The sequence below is a fragment of the Geotrypetes seraphini genome, chromosome 11 (genome assembly GCF_902459505.1).
Source record: "Geotrypetes seraphini chromosome 11, aGeoSer1.1, whole genome shotgun sequence".
NCBI lineage: Eukaryota > Metazoa > Chordata > Amphibia > Gymnophiona > Dermophiidae > Geotrypetes > Geotrypetes seraphini.
In genome coordinates this window covers 55,312,873-55,336,019 of record NC_047094.1, presented here as the reverse complement: position 1 = coordinate 55,336,019, position 23,147 = coordinate 55,312,873, and the positions used below count along the sequence as shown (strand labels likewise).

Here is a 23,147-nt window from a genome sequence, read left to right as displayed (position 1 = left end):
GCTACAAGTATCTTTGCGTACTCATTATAAAAAGGGCCTCTGCGTGAGCGGACTGCTGGGCACAATGGACCACTGGTCTGACCTAGCAGCAGCAATTCTTATGTTCTTAAAAGATAAGCTGATATTGTGCTCCATATTAATTCATCTATTTTCTTCCTAATTTTTGGCTTCTTTCTTCTCAGGCGCTCAGACACAGTTGATAGTCATTTGCTTGACCTATGCATCATGGTGTTTCGCGCCTCCTTTAACAGTGGCAACAAGCTGGCCTTGGGCCGGCTGGTGGCACACAGTAAACGGGCAGTGAAGAAGTTTGTGGGCTGTGACGTGATGCTGGAGCCGGGCGAGTATGCAGTAGTGTGCTGTGCCTTCAACCATTGGAATACATCTATGTCAGGCGCCTCTGTGGCCCAAGGTAAGTCACCTCTAACAGGGTAGAATGATAAAGGGAATAAAAGAAAGGGATTTCCTGCTGACGCAGCCAGGTAAACTGTTCCTTTAGCTCACAGGTTTCAGGTTCTTCCAGTTCCGAGGTCTCATTGTTATGGAGTGTTGCAGCATGATTGAAAGCCTTTTCAGCCCTGTCCTAACTACTAGCATATTCCAGTGGCTTAGAGCAAAGCACTTGTGTACCATATCAGAAGTGTATTAGAGTTGCATGAGGACAGAAATCAAACCCGTCCCATCAAACCCATCCACACATGTAATCTCTTCCGTTCCTGCCCATCCCCATAAACTTCATAAGTTATTTTATTTAATTATGCTATTGAATTAAAGGCTCTGGTAGAGACTCATTTACAAATAAGCAAAGAAACTTTATTAATTTGGAAATATTAATTGGGAAGAATGCATACTTGTAGATGGGTCTCTGCCAAAGCCTCTAATGCAAATATAAAACAGTGGCGTATCTAGGGGGGGCAGGGGGGGCGGTCGAACCCGGGTGCGTGCCCTAGGGGGGTGCGTAGCGGTCCAGGTCCGGAACGTCCTGCCCTACTGTTGAGAAAGACCTGCACCTCAGCGCAGCTGCCGGTGCACCCCCTCCAATATACTTGCTTTGGAGCAGAGTCAGCAGCCACGCTGAGATGCAGCAAGGTCCTGCGATGAGTACGTCTGCCGGCTCTGCTCCAGAAGAAGTAAGTTATGTCGGAGGAGGTGGACCCGGCAGACGCAGGGAGTTGCGATGACTGCGTCTGCCGCCTCTGACGTAACTTACTTCTTCCGGAGCAGAGCCAGCAGACGTACTCATCACAGGACCTTGCTGCATGAAGGGAGCAGGACTTCAAGAATGGTGGAGGGAGAGAAAGGGGGAAGGATGGTACTGATGGAATTGGTGTGCAGGGAAACGGAAGAGAAGCATAAGGGGAAAGGATACTGGATGGAATTGGATTGGAGGGAAAGAAAGGGGGTAGATGCTAATTGAAGAGGAGTGGATGGAGAGAGAAAGGGCAGGTATTGGATGGTAGTGGGGGGGTAGAGGGGGAGCCTATGCTAGATGGAAGTGCGGATTGGAGAGATAAGGGAGCAAATGCAGGAAGGAAATGGGATGAGAGAAAGAGGGGAGCAGATGCTGGATGAAAGTGGACAGAGAGAGGAGAAGGTACTAGATGGAAGAGGTAGAGAAAGAGGACACCATGATGGAAGGAGGAGATAAATAAAAGGAGGGCACATGATGGGGGAAAAGGATTGAATTAGTGAAATACTGGAGGGGATGAGGGAAAGAGGTGGCGAGCTGTAGGTAGACAGTAAAAAAGGAAATTGATGAGAGGGTAGTAAGAAAGTAATCTAGACGGATGCAGAAAATAAACTGAAAAGGAAAATGAGGGAAAAAAGGGAAAAGGATTGCAGAGGAGAGATGGGGGAGAGGGAAGGAGAGGAGAGAGATGCCAGATCAATGGGGGTTTAAGGAGAGATGGAAGGGAGAGGCATACAGTTTCTGGAAGGGGCATAGAAGGAGAGAAGATGCCATATAGGGGCAGAGAGACGGCAGACAGTGGATGGAAGGAAGAAAGTAACAAGAAGATGAGGAAAGAAGAAACCAGAGAAGACAAAGGTAGAACAAAAATTTTCTATTTATTTATTGCTTTAGGATACATGTGTCACTGTTTCTGTGGTGTTGCATTGTATGCAGAGTCCAGCTTCTTGCTGGTTCAATTTAACCTTTGTCTATGTATTTCTATCTTATCCCCCCCTTTTACAAAACTATGGAGCATTTTTTAGCGCCAGCCTTGATGGTAGCAGCTCTGATGCTCAGAATTCTACCACCATGGCTAAAATCCACACTATAATTTTGTAAAAGGGGGAGGGGTTAGTTTGTGATTACATATTCCATACTAGGCAAAGGTATCTTCTATGTTTTGTGTGTTCAAAAGACATGGTTTTCTGTTAGGATTGACTGCCGGATTGATCTGTACTAGTCTGGCTTGTTTAGTTTTACAATGGGTGTATTTACTGCTCACTGCAGTATGTAAGATGCTGCCTTTTCCTAGGTATACTCTTGTGTGACATTTGAATTGTTACTAAAAATCATGTTTTTCATACAAATGGGGGGGGTCAAAAAACAATGGGCCCCGGGTGCAACATATGCTAGGTACACCACTGATATAAAATATAAATACTCCAGCTGATGAAGACCCTCAAGCTATGTCCACTGAAGACTTCCTCTGAAGGTGGCCAAAAATCCCTTTTATCAAGCTTGGCAGGCAGCTGCAGCATCCCTAGGCCATATGGCTCAAGGATGCTGCCAGCGACTGCTATGCTTGATAGAAGGGAGTTCGGGCCATCTATGGAGGAGGTCCTCAGCTGGCTGTGCTTGGGGATCCCCACCAGCTACAGTAAGGGTCATCACTGGAGAAATAAAAACAGAAATGCATTTCCTTTTCTGTTAAATAGAATACAAAGACATCTGCTATATACATTTCCCAAAGCTAACATATTTCAGTTAATAAATTCTTTGTTTTTACCTTTGTTGTCTGCAGATTTATTTTTCCATCAAGTCAGTTTCAGTTTCTCATTCTTCAGCTTTTCTGTTTTTTACCTTACTTCCTCTCTCTCCTCCACCTGCATGTGCAACATTAGGGGTGGATCCAGGGCGCATTTCTCCCACCTCCTTTACTGCGAAGTGCAACATTTCTTCCTTTCTCATTCCCTGGCTCCTGTACAGAATCTTTTATCCCTTCCCACAAGCCCCATGCCCAACATTTCTCCTTCTCCAGCATCATTCTGCATCTCTTCCTCCTTTCCCTCCACCACCATGTTCAACATTCCTCCCTCTTGCATCCCTTCTATCTATCCCACCCTTCCCTCTCTATCACAACATTCAGTATTTCTCCCTCCTCTCCACCACTGTCATGTTCAACAATTCTCCCTTTCTCTTCCCTCCCCCACCCGTACAGCATCTGTCTTTCTCAACCCCCTCCCAGCCCATGCAGCATCTGTTCTACCTGCCTTCCCAACCCACACCCCATGCAGTATTTGACCTTCCCAACCCCCAGCCCTTGCAGCATATGTTCTTTCGATTCCCTCCAGCGGGATCCTGTAGCATGACCTCACTCTTCAGCTCCTGATTCCCTCACCTACCTCCTCCCCAGCCAATGTAATTTTAAATCTTAGGGCAGCCAGCAGCGGCAACGAGGTGAGCCTGTTGCCATCAGCCTGCCCCAAAGCGACTTCCTGTTTCCACATAGACAACATGCTTCAGAATGAAGGATTATGGGGCAGTTCGATGGCAGCAGGCTCACCTCGTTGCAGCTGCCGGCTGCCCGAAGATTTAAAATTACAGCAGCCAGGAAGGAGATAGTGGGGGGAATTGGGTCATGCCAAGAGGATCCTGCTGGAAGGAGAGTTGGGAGAGCCATAACTGACTCTTCTGACCTCCAACCACCAATTTTTGGGAGGGGGCCAAGGCCCCTGTAACACCTCCCACCCCATTCCAACACCTGTGCTTCCTTACACCCCCAGACCATGCAGCATCTTTTTCTCTCCCTTCCTACATGATTCCCTCGCATGTACTACTTTCCTCCGGGTCCAGCCACACTCACTCTCTTCAGGGGCATCGGCAGCATTCCTTCCTACACACAGCCGGCGGTAATTAGGAAGCCTTCCCGCTGACGCATTTTACGTCAGAAGGAGGGCTTCCCTCTGATGCAAAACACGTCAGAGGGAAGACTTCTGGGTTAGCCGCCAGCTGCATGTAGGAAGGAACACTGACTGTGACCTGAAAAGAGCGAGTGCGGCAGGACCCAGAGGAAAGTAGTACACCCGTGGGAGCCCTGACCTAATAATTTCCATTTCTGTGGGATCCCTGAGGACCTGGAGGGGATCCCTGCAGGATTTCCATTGCCCCTGCTCCCGTGCAGCTCTCTAAAGTGTATATGTATATCAAGATTTAACATACAACTAGAATTTCTTTACTGGACCAATGTTTTTATCTTCATATGTGTCTATAGACTATCCTATTGTCTCTGATTAGGCTGGTAGGTGTGAAGGGAAGTTTAGGCTTACAGCAATAAATTAAAATACATTCTGTTTTGAGATAGAAAGTGTCTAGTTTTCATGAGTTTCTCTCCATGCTTCCAGTTTTTCAGCACTTCTGGGCTCCCTCCTAGCCCCTTTCTCCCCTTCTCAGAGCAAGGATGCAAACTGGGCAATCACCATGGGCCCTCAGGATATAGAGAGCCTCAAGCCTATCTGAAACTGAAGGAGACACAGCCTTTCGGGACCCCTTCCTATATTTGTGCTCTCTGCCCCAGCATATTGGAACACCAGCCCTAGTGCTTCCCTCCTCCTCCATGTTCTTTGAACACATCGTTGTAAACTAATTAGAGTGATTAGTGAATTCTAAATTTCTTTCTGTGTTCTTTCTAATAGCGATTCCTTCTATTCCCTTCACACAGTCTGCATTCTGCTAAGGTCAGGGTTGAAGTGCTTTGGCAAAGCAGTATGTAGGACTTAGTACTGAGTCAAAAGGTCAGGATTTAGGTATATTAGCAAGATTGTGTAGGGGGTTCAGTACTGGAATTGGAAAATCTGGCAACCCTACATAAAACTTAAGGGTTTCCTTTTCCCTCTGACTTCCTGTTTTATATATTGACTCTTAAGTTTGTATAAATCTAAAGCCAGCTTGCAATTGCTAGATTCTTTGCACAATCCCCTTGCATTTTTCAGCAACTTCTGCTGCACTGCTCCTGCATTGTCCCACCCCACAGGGACAATGGACAATGGAGGAGGGCAGTGTTACTGAGTGTCCCAAACACGAGAGTGAATAGTGAAGTACTGCAGAGATCTGTACTGGGATTGGTGCTATTTAATATATTTATAAAATGTCATTTTTGTGTGTGACACAAAGTGAGGTGTTCACGTGAACCAATTTCTGATTTTTGAATGTCTACTCTTTTTTTTTTTTTCCACCCGCTTTCTTGAATCATGATAATGAACACTAGGGTGCGCTGCTGTTTAGAATCAGTCATGTGATCATCTGTCTTAGCAAGGGACTACAGGAAGCTCCATTAGCACCACACCAGCCCTCCATTGTGTCTGATCCCCAGTTGCCATATCTGACAAGCCCACTGCAGCAGGCTCCAGTTTGACAGCAGCAGTAGATTGATGCTGTGCTCACTGGAGTCATGGAGTAGATTTTGCTTGTGCCTTCTCAGAGCTCAGCTATGAGCTTGTATATAGAAGTATCAACCTTCAGTTTTATTAATGGAGCTTCATTGTGCCACCACACTGACTGCAGTTTCTTCCTTAATGCCGTCTTTGTGCCTAGTGACAAATCTTTGAATTGAATGCCACTGGGCTGTAATAATTAGAGCCTTGAACTATACAAGTCAGGAGAGATCCTGAGATGTGAATTTGAATCTCTCCCTGCTGCCACTGACTCTGTGACTTTGCTAAACTACTTTATCTCTCTATGCCTGTAATTGCTTAGGAACAACATTGACGGACATTTTCTACAATAGTTTAGTTGCCACTAGGAAACTTCTATATCAGAACAGAAATAATGTGTGTGTTCGCTTAGATCCTACTTTGATGCCCCTGCATTTAGAACTTTGGTTCAGTCTCTAGTGCTGAGCCAGTTTGACTACTGTAATATAGTCTACCTTGCGGGATTCAAAAAGATCATCCTAAGACTGCTTATTATTCAGAGTATTGCAATTAAACTTATATACAACCAAAGACAATAAGGTCATTTTACTCCATTGTACCGCGAGTTACATTGGCTCCCTGTGGAAGCGCACCTTGTTTTCAAAATAGGTTGTTTGTACTATAAAGTCGTCACTGGTCAAGCCCCACAATTGCGTCATGTGTCATTTTCCATGTACTTTTTACCCATCTAGAGCGAAAGCTAGCAGCTTAATTGGCAACTGCTGCTTAAAGAGTACGCTTGTGTCCAATTACCATGCTCAATGTTGGGATCATGATTCAATTAAAGGCCCTGTATAAATCCAAATTATATAATTATTAGTGGCTTTGGTTAATGTAAACATGCGTCTCTGCTAATCTGTGGTTTTAATTTCTCTCTTTAGTAAACTAGAAAACATTGCAGTTTAAAGTATTAATATCTAGCCTTGGTGACAGAGGCCTTGCTGAGCCTCTGTGATAGATCATTGCCAGGGATATGATGCTAATTAAAAAATGATTTGAAAGGCAAAGTATTAGGTTTTGAGGTTTGCCTATGCTTTTCCTGTTGAAATTGTCACACTGTTTATCATTTTTTGATTCTCTTTTCAGTTTCCAGTCCCACCAGTAGCAGTGTCCGCTCAAGCACAGATTTCTCTGGTTACATCTTGGCCATCTACAGCTCAAGGCAGGTCATGGTGGAGCAGTTTGAAGCACAGCCTATGACGCTAGCTGACGCCATCATACTCCTGACAGAGGACAAGGGAGAACGGCATGAGGTGAGGGGGTCCACAAAAGATTCAGGAGAATCCCTGTATCTTCATCTGTGAGAGCCTACTGCATTCTTTATCCATCTTACAACATAAAACAGCTAGGGCTGGGTTCCCTCAGGAAATTACATATACTGGAAAATGTAAGGGCCATCTTGTTGTCATATTTGGTCTAATATTGTTGATATAAGACCTAAACCAGGGGTGTCCAACCTGCGGCCCCGTGAAGTATTTTGTGCGGCCCCAAGGGCGATGCAGTGTTTTCCTCTGCTGCCCCCGGGTGTTTACCGTCTTGCTGGCTCCCTCTTCTGTCTTGCTGCAGCGTTTGCACGTTTTTGCGGCCCCCAGAAACATTTTTTTCAGCCAATGCGGCCCAGGGAAGCCAAAAGGTTGGACACCCCTGACCTAAACTATAGTTGGTCTCTGGTTGAGAAGCTAGGGATATGACTTCATATCTCCATGAGACTGGCATTTACTGGCACCATCCTTTCATTTTTCTGCTAAAAATCACAGGGCAATAACCAGACTGTTTTAGTCTGTATGGAACACTGTCAAAGGCTAAAATATTTTCCCTGACATCAGCTCCCACAATATGAGAAAGATTTCCTTTAGAAGACTATCACTAGAGAGCTATAGGTTTCATTTCCAATTTCTTCAGTGTCTTGAGTAAGCCAGGTTAAAAATTAAAAAAAAATAATAATTTGTAAACTTCTAGATAGCAGGGATTTATATATGTAATGGTTCTATGTTCACAGGCTATTAATAAGACCAGGGATCCATGAGTTTCAAAGACTGGGAAATATGAGATGCCTATCACCAGTCATTAACCATGCATCTTTGCATATTGATATCATTGTGTTCTTTGGCTTTCTAGGGTCGCGAGGGGATGACCTGCTATTACCTGACCCACGGCTGGGCAGGACTGATTGTGGTGGTAGAAAACAGACATCCAAAATCCTTTCTGCATGTCCAGTGTGATTGCACAGACAGTTTCAACGTGGTATCAACGCGAGGCAGTCTAAAGACACAGGATAGTGTGCCACCTCTGCATAGGTGAGAACACTGAGCACAGGGTTAGGCGAGAGCAGAAAGAGTGCTAGAAGTTAGGCTTGTGATTTCAGCTGGAACTGGAGGCAGACATAACCAATCTGCTTCTCAAGATGTCCAGATATGAATGTGCTTGAGAGATTTGTATTCATGGGCTCTCTAGTGTGTGCAAATACTTGGATTACATTGGCTCCCTGTTGCATGAAGAATAACAGTTAAGATGCTTGCAGTGTTGTACCAATCTTGTATTTGCTCTTATTACACCGTTTGACTTCTTTATCGATGTATCATTGTCCTAACAGGTCCCCTTCTTTTCAGAATCGCTGTATGTAGTTTGCAGACGCATTAAAATCTCACCTGTGCACTTTTGCTGGTCTGTGCATTGGGGTCACATTTAGATGTTTTGAAAGCAGCTAATAGTATTGAAAACATTTTGTCTTGTCAAATTAATCTGACCTTGTCCTGATAATTTCAGAAGTTGTAAATGATTGTGATGTCAGCCAGCAATTGTTGGCAAGTTTTTGTTCATAGCAAGTGTTGCAGTTTTTGTCCTTGCTTCATTGTTTTTAAATTGTAACTATTTTATCAGAGCCCGATGAAAACAGCAGCCATTGCAATACAAAGAAATAAAAATTAAGGACATCCTGAAAATCAGATCAATTACCATATATACTCAAATATAAACTGAGATTTTTGGGCCCAAAAAGGCCCAAAAATGGGGGTCTCGGTTTACATTTGGGGAAGCGCCCACCTGCCCCCTTCCCAGACCTGTTGAAGGCCTCCCCTGGGCCTGCCGTAAGCCCTGGTGGTCCAGTGGTGAACCAGAGCAGGAGCAGTCTTCCTACACACTTGCCTTTTGCAGAGCGAGTTCTCGCAGCAACCTTGTGAATTTCTGCGGTCTCACAAGATTGCCACAAGAACTGTGGCAACCATTCAGATAGGAGCTTTGCATGTGGCAGGAGCATAGGAAGATCACTTCTGCCTCAGTTCACCACTGGATCACCAGGGCTTTAAAGATAGGTTTTTTAAAAGTCTGGGAGGCAGGAGGGAGGTGAGATGTGTCGGAGTTGGCTGGGACAGGAGGCGGGAGAGATCCCTTCTGTCCCAGCCCACTGCTGGACCACCAGGGCGTATGGCAGGCTCAGGGAGACGCCTGCCAAGCATCAGGGGAGGGGGACAGGGTGCGGAGCCGGGGAGGGAAGGAGGAGAGCTTGGTGCAAAGCCTGGCAGGGCAGAGGAGGGAGGCAAGGAGAGAAGGGGCTGGGTGCAGGGCAGGGAGGGGGGATGGGTGCATAGCCTGGAGGGGAGGGAGCCAGAGAGGGAGGCGGGTGGGTACCAGGGAGGGAGGGGGACTAGGTTCAGAGCCAGGCAGGGGAGGGAATGAGGGAGGGGGCTGGGTGCAGAGTCTGGCAGGGCATTTGAATATAAACTCACAGTTTATATTTGAGTCAATCTTTTTTTGGGGGAGGGGGGAGTATATATGGTAGGTGTGCCTCCGATACCAAGTTAGCAGCAGTAGCATAGCTAGATGGAAAGATTTGGGTGGTTCTATGGGAAAATGAGTGGCCACAAAATGCACTCACTGCCCCAACCCTTCCCTCCCATCTTAAAATATAAATACTAGAGTTGATGGGGAATCCCCAAGGCTGAAGGATGGGGAATCCCCAAGGATGAAGACTTCTTCTGAAGGCAACCAGAACTCCCTGCTGCCAAGCTTGGTAGACATTGGCAGTATTCCTGAACCAACAAAAAAAAGGAAACCAAGCTTCCAAGAAGATAAAGCACCAAAATCCAAAAGTTTGAAGAAAAGGAAAACCAACCAAGGCTGTATCTCCTGGGCAAACTTTATTTTTGAGAAAATACGTATATGTTACACTTGATCTTAGCCAAAAGGCTGAGAAGCGATTAAATACATATATGTTATTCAACCCATATACGTATTTTCTCAACAATAAAGTTTGCCCAGAAGATACCATCTTTGGTTGGTTTTCCTTTCTTCCCCTTTTGGATTTTGGAGCATTCCTGAGCCACCAATGCCAGCACCCTGCATTTGCTCAGTTTTCAAGCATACTCAAATGTACAAAACCTGAGCACACAAGGGGTGCTGGTGTTAGTATTTCAATAATGCTGCTACTGACTGCCAAGTTTGACAGCAGAGAGTCCTGGGTGCCTTCAGAGGAGGTCTTCAGCTGGTGGGACTTAGGGATTCCCCCCAGCACTGCTGCTGGATAGGCCTGAGCTCAAAATGGGTAGGCCCCTGCCCACCTGTGGCTATGCCACTGCCATACAGCAACACAAGATTACATGAAGGGGAAGAGGTCACTAAACCACAGGCAGTGGCACAGGCCTTAGACTAGATTTCAGATCTTCACTGGTGACACAGAATTTCATGAGGCTAAGGAAAATAGTACCGTATTTGCCGGCGTATAAGACGACTTTTTAGTACCTTAAAATCCTCCCCAAAGTCGGGGGTCGTCTTATACGCCGGGTACAGTTTACATGCCCTTACTTGCGGGGCTGGATGTACTCAGTTGCGCGGCTCTTCTTCTCCCTACCTTCTCTGCTTGCAGCACAGAGCCGAACGGAAGTCTTCCCGACGTCAGCGCTGACGTCGGAGGGGAGGGAGGGCTTAAACAAAGCCCTCCCTCCCTCCGACGTCAGCGCTGACGTCGGGAAGACTTCCGTTCGGCTCTGCTGCAGGCATGGCAGGTAAGGAGAGAGAGAGTACCAAGAGAGAGGGGCGGCCGCCCCGCCCCGGTTGCAGCACAGCCGGCCAGGTCCCCTTACTTTTGTGGCACTTCCCCGACCGACCGATAACAGCCCGGGTCCGACAATCCTCCCTGCCCTGTAGCCGCGAATCTAAATTACCTTCTTACAGCAGCTGTAAGAAGGTAATTTAGATTCGCGGTTAAGGGCAGGGAAGTTTGTCGGACCCGGGCTGTTGTCGGTCGGTCGGGGAAGTGCCACAAAAGTAAGGGGACCTGGCTGGCTGTGCTGCACCCGGGGCGGTAGAGAAGGGGGGGGGGGAAGGACTCTGAAAGCACTTGAAGACAGAGGAGGGAGAAGAACGCTGAAAGCACATGGGGGAATACAAAGGGGTGGAGAAGGAAGAAGGGGTCGTCTTATACGGCGAGTATAACACAAAACTCTATTTTTTAACTAAAAGTTGGGGGGTCGTCTTATACGCCCAGTCGTCCTATACGCCGGCAAATACGGTAGTTGTTTATTTTATCATATATAACCCTCCTATTAAATAGGCTAATACATTAAAACACTCGATAAGACAAAATACATCTAAATCAAATTACATTAATAAATGCTCATTTATACAATTTCCTCAAAATATGCAGCAAGTAACATAGCATTGTCTACTTTATTCGGCCAACTCCAAAATATCATTGGCCAAATAGAAATGCCTTCAGCTGTTTCTTAAAAGTTCCAAGATCCTTTGACAGATGCAATCTCAATGGCAATGCTTTTCATATAACAGGTCCTACATAAGACAGCACTGCATTAGCAGAAACAGAATGATACAATTGACTCAATGAGAGCAGAACAAGTTGTGAAGGTTGCAAAAGCTGAGAAAAATAAGCAGGAATAGATTTATGTAAAGTTTTCAAAACCAACAGCAATAATTTAAAACACACTCTGTAGACACCTGGGAGCCAATGAAGAACCTTCATCAAATTAATAACAATCAAAATGGCCCAGTCCAAAATTCATACGTACTGCAGGATTTTGAACAATCTAGCACGTGGACCCAAGCTTGAGATAAATAGGTAAAGACTATTACAATAGTCCAACCTTGAACCAACCAGAGATGGTATCTTCTGGGCAAACTTTATTGTTGAGAAAATACGTATATGGGTTGAATAACATATATGTATTTAATCGCTTCTCAGCCTTTTGGCTTTGAGTCACAATCTAAAAATCATACTCCAGCAGCAAATGCTTCAATTTACTCAAGACTTTCAGTTGAGTAAAACACATTTGAACCAACTTAGACACCTGAGCCTGTATTGTCAACTGCAAATCAACAATACCTAGGCTAGCAACTTGAGTTTTTTAATTGCAATTTTGTCATCAACAGAGGCCCATTGAGGGATATCTCGCTGCTGGGGCTCTGGCTAAGCACATTTATGAGGAATTTCACAGTATTAGGATAGCATTTAACTTTAATTGGGTAATACTGTGAGGAGGTCTCATTGCTAAGATTCTGGTTGGGCACTGCTGTGGGGAAGCTCTTGCTGCAGAGACATCTCAAAAAAGACTGAACAGAATTAATAAAGGTACAGAGGCAGGCAGCCAAAATAATTATGAGGAAAAACTTAAGAAATAGAGAAGACTAGACCGAGGGAAGATAAAGTAGTGGAACTGAATATGTAACTATGAATTATTCGTTTATGCTTTCAAAAAGTACAAATACTAAGAGGACAGGCCATAAGGTAACTAAGTGGTACATCTAAAAAATAGGAGAAATATTTTTCTCTCAACACATAATTAAACACTAAAATTAATTGCCAGAAAATGTGGTAAAAGCACTTAATGTAATTCTGGGTTTAAGCTAGACCTGGAGAGATCCACTGCATATCCCTGTGTATAAGCAGCTTGGAATCTGTGTTCCTTTTGGTATCTGCCAAATACCTGTAACCTGGACTGGCCACTGTTGGAAACAGGATTCTGGGCTTCGATGGACCTTTGGTCTGACTTTGTATGACAAGTCTTACTTTCTTAAGCATATGGTTTTAGCGTTCCATTTGGGCACTGCTTTGAGTCTAGTTTAATTTTATTGATATGCCAATTAATCAAAAATACCTAATCGGTTTACAATGTAATTTAAAAATTTAACTAGCAAAGAAGAAATAAGTGAAAAAAAGAGGTAGTCAGAGAGGAATTACAATTGAGGAACTAATAGATAAGGAGAAGAAATCAAGGTGAAACAGAAAAATGGTTCTAGCAAGGAGAAGGAAGTATTTAAATGACACAAACAAATATACACAAACCAAGAGAAGAAGAAAAAGAGACTGAAAAGTGAAAGTGCTTTTGTTGACTTTCCCTTGTCTTTCTGTGTCAGGCAGGTACTGGTGATCCTATCACAGCTGGAGGGGAATGCAGGCTTCTCCATAACCCATCGCCTGGCTCACCGGAAGGCCAGTCAAGCTTTTCTCAATGACTGGATGTCTACGAAAGGGACCCATAATCCTCCACTGACTTCTGAGGTGGCAGGGCTCCACAGTCCTCGGGCCTTATGACAGACAGATTCCCCATCCTCTCCCCTCACCTTTTCTTTCTTCCTCTACCCTTTTGCCCTTGCTGAGGTTGCAACTCTCAGTGGTGTCAGTTCAACCTTAGCTATATGATGACAGATGAAGCTGAAGGAAATCTTCATGCCAAGTTCCATTTGCATAATATTAAGGGAAGTTGTCATTTTTTCCTTCTCCCTCTCCAACATTGTTTTTTCCTTTACTCTATCCTGCCTCCTCTTGTTCACCCACCTGCTCCTTTCTTATGGACTCATGCACTTTATCTGGAGGATCAGAAGAGGACACAATGGACACAGATAACTAACAAAGCTTGAATTTTGTCAAGATTCTCAGGACATCAGTCGGTCCAATGGGATTACGGGCCGACACTGCTTGAAAGGGGCGTAAGAGGAAGGTCCACCCTTTCCCCATCTGCTGCAGAGCCACATCCTCATACCTAATTCCCAGTAACACATGAAAGATGAATCCTTGTTGGATGTGAGTTGGGCCTTGGCCTATGATATCCTGGTCTTCAAGAATTATACCTCCGGTATTCTCTTAACAGCTATATTTCTGTGTAAGGAATGTCTGCATAAGCTTTTAGCACACTCAGCATTATCAGTTTCATGAGGGAAGCGTTAGGCCAGCTCGTTTTTTACTCCTGTCCTAGTGCATTCTGGGCTTTGTAGTCCTTTCCTCTGAAACTGAATGATATGCTTGTTCTCTGGGAGCACACTGATGACCTCATGGATTTACTGCATTTGTGCTTTACATATGTAGACAAAATGATGTCATTGGTACATGGCATCTATTTTTAGGCCCTAGGGTGGGATATTGCATTTTTATTTTTAAATATATGCTTTTTATGCAATAGTACTGGGGAAAAGGCAATGTCTAGAACTATCATTCAGGGGAAAGAAAATCTCAGAGCATTTTTCAGAACCTTGTAGTTTTATACTAGAATGCACTGGGATGACAGGTAGACAGGCCTAGCCTAAAGCATCCCTCTTGAGAGTGGGTAAGTTGAGAGCTGTGTATCCATCCTACTGATCATCAGCATAAGGAGAAAGGGTCAGAACTAAAGTGTTTTTCCTTCTCCTCAGGCTGTTGTTCTTTTGAACAGCATTTCCCATAATCTCAACTTACAAAAATTACTTGGCTACAGATGATATCACAGCCTCTCCAACACTGGTTAGCTAGCCCTTTGATAACATGTCTGGACGTTCTGTCTTATAAAAGAACATTTTGTAATATTTTTAATACTTATAATATCCATGCCTCATTCACTTCTCAGTTCTGCAATCTTCTGTCAGTAACATTGTTTTACTGCAGGATATTACTGTATAATGATTAAATATCAAAGTGTCACTAAATAAGGAGCTGAAGCTTGCTGCAAAGTCAGACTGTGTTTACTATCAGAGGCTAGTAATCTGCCTTAGTCATTACAACAAGCCACAATGTTATCACCTCTTTTAGAGGATGGGCATTTGAGAGGGAGGGTGCAATGTTTTTGGTTTTGCTTTTTTTTTTTTTTTTTTTTAATTCTACAGTTCCTTTAATCTCCGGGTGCAACAAAAAATTGGGGGCCAAAATATACTGTAGTTTGGCTTCTTAAAAGAGTTGCAATACTTTTTATTGAACTAGTAAGACTTATCCAAGAGTTTGTGAAGCACATGGGCTTTTGAGATCATATAGGTCTGAAGAGTCCATGGATCTCTGCACTAGAATTACAAACTCGGTAAATTTACTGATGGTCAGTTACAAAAATGTGTTTCCGGCACAGTAGGGTCAGATTCTGTGAGGATCTACTACTCAGATGTTGGGGGACTAGTTCTTTGTGGATAAAGGGGGAATCTCAGTATAGGTCAGCTGTGCACAAGTGCTTTGTGTTCACCCAAAAAATCTTGATGACTTGTCAGTAAAAATAAAAGCCAACTGACACTAACTTAGCGCTACCGTGAAGTGGTGATCCTAGTTTATCACCTTTGGATAATTTTTATATTGATTTTTTTTAACCCCAAAAAAGTATCGATAATTTTGATTTTTTTTTTTAGCAGCACTTCTCAGACTGCACTTGAAAAGGAAAAGAGGCATTGAAGGGTTCTATTCATGGAGGTGAAAAGGCAGAACAGAGACGTCCCGGAGGCACACCTAACCCAGTGTCATTTTCTGGAGATTATTGATATCTAATGAATTGCTTAATGAGATCCAGCATATGCACATCTTTCTCGTGCATGTTCATTATGGCTTTTCTGAACCCCAGGTGGGGAGGTGTGCCTATAGGACCAGGTTGAAAACAGCTGGAACAGTTGTAGCAACTGCTTGGGTCAGGTGGTTTTTCAGTGGCAGTGCCTTAGAAGCAGCTGTCAGCTGCTAGAGAAATGCTAAGAAGCTGTGGTTCTGCTGCTTCCTCTCTTATTACTTGGAACAGGACATGCCTGCTGTGTTCCAGATCACCCAGTGAATGTGACCCAGCTCTGCTTTTGTAATTGCTATTCCACTGACCTTGCTTTTCTTGTAAAATCGGAAAGGCCAAGATTAGTCCCTAGAGAAGCAGGAATCGCATGGAACCTCAAGGTGACCTGGAGATAACCTGCCATAACTATGGCAGGTGATGCACACCACAGTGGAGAGCTGTATTTTCACGTTTGTTGGTATTCTCTGTTTTATTCCAGTCCTGGCCGCCTGCAGGATGGCTTCAGCACATGCCGGTTGTGCTCAGAGGCTATATTTAAAGCTTTAACTGTGGAGGAAAGATAGGGAGATCGTGCAGGTTGAGGCAGTTAGCAAAACACTTTATAAGTGAACTGTCTGGAACAGTCTTTGCAACTGAAACTAGTTTTGATTTATATCTGTAATCTAGCGGCTCATGAAATATACATTATAACACTTTTTTCTTTAGAAAAGTGAGTTTTTATCTTTAGAAAGTTGTGAGAAGAGAAGGTGGTGTGGAGAGGTTAAAGAAGAAGCTATGCCTGGTTCCTAAAACACTTGAAAATGATAGATTCCCTTGATTATCCAGTGCTGAGCTCCCAAAACCCACTACATTAATGTTTACTATGCAACCCTTGTTAACTAAAACAGCTAGGATAGAAGCCATGGGATTGGTTACAGCTGACTGAACCCAAAGCCAAGCAAAAGTCTTAAAGTTTGTTTTTTGTTTTTCTGTCTTTGGATCCCAGTGCATCCTGGATCTTCTAGTTCAGATTTTTTCCTGAAATCTGGAATGCAGACACCAAAATGTACTAAAGAATGGTATGGGCCCTCCTACTTTAGCTGGCCACTGACTGCAAGTTGTCTTTGCTAGACCTTGAACCAAGGCTTTTGCACCAAACAGCCATGTTTTGATTGAAGCTGAACGAAAGATTGAAGCGGCACTAGGCCTACCGAGGATTGTGGAAGGGAGAAAGAAGACAGACAATTAAATGTCAGCAAGCCAGTGAACTGAAAGTGCCTGAGCATACCTAGCAGTGTGGCAAGTGGAAGATTCATTATTCTGCTCTAGGAGACCGTGGGCTCCCTGGGAATTCAGGAGCTACTGTGGACAGGGTGGAATGAGGCCAGCTGCTCTGGAGGGACCTGTAGGTTGACACACTTATACTTTACAGAGGACTGGAGGGATTGCTGGTGTGGACAGGACAGGATAGGAAAAGGCTACTTTAGACCCATTAGTGCTGTGTGGTATTGAAAGTGCTATCTCTAAGCCTACGACTTATGTTTGTAAAGATACAAATTGGTGTAGCAGGTCCTTCATTTAGCCCAGGAGAGGTCACAACAGGTAGGTAATGCAGTGTGTGCATTGAACATGTGGCACTGCTGTATGTCTCCATTTCCTCCCCTTCTGTACATGCTTCACAGAATCTGCTTCAAAATTGCCTCCCTACCCTTCATTTAGGGCCAGATTACTAACCATTTTTCTTAGAACCCTTTCGTATACTGGTTTGGTTTGGCCTGAAGAAAAGCCAGAATGAAGCACTCCCTCTAGGGGATAATTCTATAAGGAGGGCACCAAATCTGTGCATGTGCACATATGCATTTAAATGCCAATAATTGGGCCACATGCCATTCTTAGCTACAAGGGGCTGCTGAAAAGTTCTCAGCCCAACCAAGAGGAGAATGATGTGGAGCCATGAAATTTACAAGTTATTCCACACTTTTCTTGACACTTTTCATTTCATTTTATATCATTGAAGCTAAAAGTGTGGAATAACTTGTAAATTTCATGGCTCCACATCATTCTCCTCTTGGTTGGGCTGAGAACTTCTCAGCTACCCCTCGTACGTGCGTATCTGTGTGCAAGGGGGGGGGGGCTCACATACATGTGACTCATGGAATGCTATACTGTAAGTTACATGAATGTTTTTCTGAAATCAGAGTAAGCATTTACAGCAGCTCTATGGCTGGGGTGAGTTCGTGCACCTAACCCCGTGTAATACTGGATACATATTTTCCTTTATAGAAAAGACACCAATAGAGACATTCCCTTATAGAATAGCTCTCAAGTTGTATAATGCTGCAGCCCTCCAAAGGAGAAGAAAACATTTTATAAAAAGTAATCGTTTTTCTCATGTGAGAATTTCTCATTGGGGGTGGGAGCAGACAGCTGTCCTCCAATCCCTTCCTCACAGGACTCTCCAACTCTGTCATAAGCAAACTTCTAACTAGGCATTTTAACATCTGGGGTGGGCAAGCCTATTTGCGCCCCCTTTGCCACCAGCTCTACCCCTGTTCTTACTCTGATCCCTTCTCCATTCTTCTTTCACTTCCTCCACTTGGATCCTGGTCTTCTTTTGCCTTTTCCTCCCTGTGGCCTTCCTTGCTTGTCAGCTGCTGCCAGCCCATACTTGCATTTCAGTCACTGTTCAAACCCCCCTCCCTCTCCCTCCCAAGATGGCCACCCTTCTTGCCCACTCCTAGTTGCTGCTATGGAGATAGGGTCTGCAGGATGCCATTAACATTGCAGTACATGAAGCATGCTGCTTTCTGACAGATCTGGGTGTCAGAGCATTGCAGTGGGATAATGGAGCTCTGTGGTAAGCTCAGTGGGGTAGTAGGGTCATGCAGCTCTGCTATAGGCTCCACAAGGCGTTTCTCCACCATTACAGGAAAATCAAGTATGCTCGGCATGCACCAAAATCCCAGTCTACATCTTGGAGAAAATATTTTGTTCCATTGATGGTATACACTGCTGAATTTGGAATTAACCAAGTTAAAACGTCCCTAGAATGGAGAGGAGCAGAATCTGGTGATCTGGTTCCCTTTATTTTTGTAACCCATTACTAGTCCCATAGGCAATTGTTTCATGATTAACCCTGTGCTCAGCATTTGTTTTTTTTTAAATGCCAGTCACCGTGTTTTCTAAATTCAGTGCAGCTATCTGTAGGATTGGTAGCACTGAGTATATTTTTATATCAGTAACTACTATTACTCTAGCAATAGTCGATAATATGCAGCTATGATCCGTATTGGTTTGCAGTTTGATATAGCGATATGGATCATAACTGAATATTGCTAACTATAGAATTAGGCAGAATGCCCTTGCTCCACCCCAGCATTTTTGGGATGATGCCGGGAAAGCCTTTTAAAATTTTTCAGTGGCACTATGTAGTATTTAAATGTAGTGCTGCTGATAGTTCAGGGATAGGAGTTTATGTGTTTAGAGGTTACCACTAATCATATAAACCCTTTTGAATACTAGGCCATATGTTTATAAACAAAGCACTGCCTCCTTATGAGATTTTGGTCTCAACTCCTTAGACCCTCCTTATCACTGGGGACTCCCACTATTCTCAGTCCCCAGCCAGATCTCTGGTCTTAGATGTCTGGCATAGCCTGGTCTTGGGCTCTTACCGTTTTTGGGTGCTGCCCTGGGGGGGGGGGGGGTCTGTTCTGCCATTTCTCTACCTTGGTATAGGAATAGGATGCCTCTCATTTGTTTATTAAGCTGCGATAAATAATGGCCTTAGCGAGCCCTAATGCCAGTTTTTCCTACATGCTAAGGTCATTTTTACCACAGTTGGAAGAATGGCGTTTTTATGTACCGTATTAATGTGCAACTATTTTAAAAAAATTTACCACATGAGCACATACCAACACCCATTTTGTAGGTCACTGCACTATCTGGCTAGCACAGGAATGCCCTCTCCAAAAAAATTTAATACTTTTTAGCATGCAGTTAGCATGCACAGATTTGGTAGTTACTGCATGTCAAAAGGTGGAAATGTCCAAGAAAGACTGGTGGACTCGGATGTACTTCACAAATAACTCATTGACTTGACATGTACATGTTTCAACCAAAATGGCCTGCCTCAGCAGTCTTGCAAGTCACATAGCGAACTGAAAAACAGGTCCACATAAAGGAATTAGCTCAAATCGACCACACGCAGCTGTAAAAAAAATTGAAAGCTCCGTTCAAAGTACTGGAACGTGGTCACTCCAAATGCGATCATTTTGGCCGAAACATGTACATGTCGAGTCAATGAGTTATTTGTGAAGTACATCTGAGTCCACCAGTCTTTCTTGGACATTTCCACCTTTTGACGTGCACCTTTGTGTTGGTGGATTTGACTCTCCTGTCGTCTGTTAGTGCACCATTTTAAGCTGCATTAGGTGTGTATTAGCACCTTCTACAGCTTAGTAAAAGGACCCCCTAGCCACTTGCTGCCACCATTTTCTGTTCTAAGCATACAGCTCAGCAGTAGAATCATCAGGGGATCAGCACTGGAAAAAAAAAAAAAAAAAAAGAGGTGTGTGGAGTTCAGTTAGCAACATTATTATCTTAATTTATTTATTTTTAAACTGTTTGAACATTTTCAAATCTAGTTTGTATGCTTTGCACTAATCTGATGAAGGTATGTGGGAAATCATCATTCTCAGTTTTGAGCAAACCTGTTGAGACTATCACTGTGCTCTCGCAATAGTGCAGCCATTCCCGGGGCTTGCATTTCACTGGCGCTGTGATTTTTTAATGTTTTCTCTTCCTGAGAGCTGTGTTTGCTGTGATGGGACAGGACGTGCAACCCATAGCTCCTATTTGACATCATAAACTTGGTTCTGGGAGTTGTGTAGCAATTCCAGGAATGTCATTATTAGGTTTTGTTTTCGTTTACATCCACACTTGGAAGGAGAGACAATACAAGGGGCCGCTGAAAAGTTCTTAGCTCAGCCAACAAAGTTGGGGCAGTCTCCATCGCGAGCTATACACTTACCCCCTCTTCTACAAAACTGCGCTAGCAGTTTCTAGCACGGGAAGCTGTGCTGAATGGCCCGCGCTGCTCCCGACGCTCATAGAGTTTGGCTTTTTAAAAAAAAAAATTATAATTTTTGACAAGGTTTACTCAGTTCATGGGTTATTGCGGTATAATCTCAACATATGCACTGATCTGTAAATAGCAATCATCCCAGCCAGCACAGTCTGTCAAGAGGTGTGTAGTTTGCTGCCAAATAGCACCAGGCACTTTGGTTCATGTAATGCTAAATCAAGCAAGGGGAAATATAGTGTGTGAATTTTTTCAATCACTTGTGCACAAAATTAACAGTCAGCGAGCACTTTACCACAGCAGCTTTCTGACTGGTTTCCAGTTCCATTCAGTGCGCAACAGGAGTCAGTTCTAGGAATCCTGCCTCTCTGTAAGCTTTTGACAGTTTTCTTCCCCCTCCTTTTTTCCCCCCATATTACAGGGCAGGGTACAGTTTAGCACTATGGACCTGACAGAATCTATGTCCACTGGAACCCTGTGCCAAGGGCCCAGGCAGCTGCTTTTTTAGGGCCTCTTTTACAAAGTCGTTTAGCGTGGTCTGCTTTGGTAACTGCTCCAAAGCCCATAGGGATTTAAAGAGCTTCGGGGCTGTTGCTGCGCAGCTTTGTAAAAGGAGGGGTTAATTTAAAAAAAAAAAATAAAAAGTAATTTTTATTTTCTGAATGATCTGTAACACTATGCTGTGGGCAGTCTGGTTTCAAATTGCTTCTGTTTTCATGTTTTTATTTTTTTCTCTGTCTCTAGCCGAGCTGTGAATATTTTTAATCTTGTATATATTGTTCAGCTATTAAAATATAGGATATTTTATGAATTGCAAAAGAAATCTGTAATCCCTGTATGATATAAATTCTCCATGACTGGTTTTCAAACTCAGGTTCCAATGGACCAAATAAAAATTTTGTTTTTTTAAGGAAGTGCTCCATTTTGTTGTTGATAGTTAAATCCTTTAAAATTGCCTTCTAAAATTGAATTTTTAAGGTGAAATAAGTGCTTCAAATAAAGCTTCTCATGCTTAACCAATACCACCACACTGTGCTTCTCCTTGCCAGCGTCCCCATGCAGGCATCACAGGGCCCAATTAGCATACAAATACTGCACATGTAGCTAGAGATTATCCAGAACTGGAAATACTTACAATCAGATAGTGTGATCAGAATAAACACTACATACTGTATAGAAAGGTGTGAAAAGATTAACAAGCAGCAAAATTCAAAATCGCACTAAATCTCCCATAGCTCTACCACAGCCTCTGTGTTCCATTGCAGATTGTAAAATAAATCCAGGAACTTTGAAACAGTGCTCTGGAAAAAGTGAAGCATCAATCAAGCTTTTGCTACTTGTACTTGTCAATCTTAGCATGTGTTTATTTATGACTGAAGCATACAACTTCTTTCTCATTTGTCTGTAAATTGATAAAGATGCAAATTACAAAAAAGGGAGTAAAAAGTCAAGAAACGTCGACAGAGGTAAACAATTTAGGACAGATGAAAAGGCAGGGAGACAGGTGAGAAATAAATATATCAGTAATTTGAAGATGCTAGCACTGCTACTTTAAAAGTTAATAATAATAACTTTATTCTTATATACCGCCAACAATCTTGCGACTTCTAGGCGGTTTACAGCAAAGAATATTGCAATGTACATCTGATAGTAACAGCATTAATGATAATAACAACAGTTATGTATTGTAGGGTCGTGAAGTACCTTGCGGTTTGCACAAGGTTGGAAGTTAGTGATTGGGGTTATCAGTTTACAAGAACAGATTTGGGGAGTGATTACGAGGGGGGTTATTGTCCTTGTTCGTTGCCTAGGTATTTTGTGAACAGGTATGTTTTCAGGTGTTTCCTGAATTCTCCATAGTTGTTTGTGTGTGTAATTAGTTAAGTTAAGGCCTCCAGGAAAGAGCCAGGTCCTTAGGCTCACAGCCCGACTGTAAGAAGTTCTTCGCTTTATAAGTCCATATGTTTTGTGGTCTTGACATCAAGGTACTTCTACAGAATATGCCAGGCAAATTATTCAGTTAAGAAACCATTCTAGATAGAGACAGTAGGGGGCCACAGAGAACAAATAACTATATCTTTGTCTAACCTTTATGGAAAAGCCATTACCTGCTTTTCTGCTTATTTTTTTTCTTGTTACACTATTGGACTTCCTAGTGAAAGTAATTTTCCATATCGTGTGGGTGAGGATATAAATAATTAGTCTCTGGGGTCTTGGCACTAGAAATGCTGATGTAAATCAACTTTGTTTCCCTATGTATCCATCCTCTTCTATTATGTTCTTGTCGCAAATCAGTAGAATTCAGATTTTTAGAAAATGTTACAAGAGACATCAACACTTCTGCTATGGGTTCTGGAAACACACAGAGACCACAATCTTATTTCCCATAGGTCACTGAGTAAATGCAATTCTAATAGTTATTAAATGTGGTGCTGCTTCGGGTAACAGCTTGGCTGCAGAATTTATGAAGTATGTGAACTTTGGTAGTAAGCAAGCTGAATATATATAATGATAGTTTTTTTTAATTCTCCCTATAAATCATCAATTGAGCTACTGCCTGCAGAATGGTTTACATGAATTAACCCCCCCCCCTTTTTTTTTTTTTTTACAAAACCGCAAAAGTGATTTTTTTTTTTTTAGCACCGGCCAGCGCACAGAATGCTCCGTACTGCTGCCAATGCTCATAGGAACTCTATGATTGTTGGAGCAGAACA

General features: G+C 43.3%; 1 protein-coding gene and 1 pseudogene across 13 annotated transcripts in view; one reads left to right on the top strand and one right to left on the bottom strand.

The window, feature by feature from the left end:
- CAPN15 (calpain 15) overlaps positions 1-14,677 on the top strand; it is a 274,954-nt gene extending 260,277 nt beyond the window's left edge. For 12 of the 13 annotated variants that reach the window (XM_033963916.1, XM_033963911.1, XM_033963908.1 and 9 more), the window contains 4 exons: positions 183-412; positions 6,727-6,893; positions 7,759-7,937; positions 13,006-14,677. In XM_033963916.1, coding sequence (XP_033819807.1) covers positions 183-412; positions 6,727-6,893; positions 7,759-7,937; positions 13,006-13,183 — 754 coding nt within the window. In that variant the 3' untranslated portion in view covers positions 13,184-14,677. The remainder of the gene's footprint in view (positions 1-182; positions 413-6,726; positions 6,894-7,758; positions 7,938-13,005) is intronic. The other variant, XM_033963914.1, reaches the window with a different exon arrangement.
- Positions 9,686-9,837, bottom strand: LOC117345895 (annotated as a pseudogene).
- Positions 14,678-23,147: the final 8,470 nt, after the last annotated feature.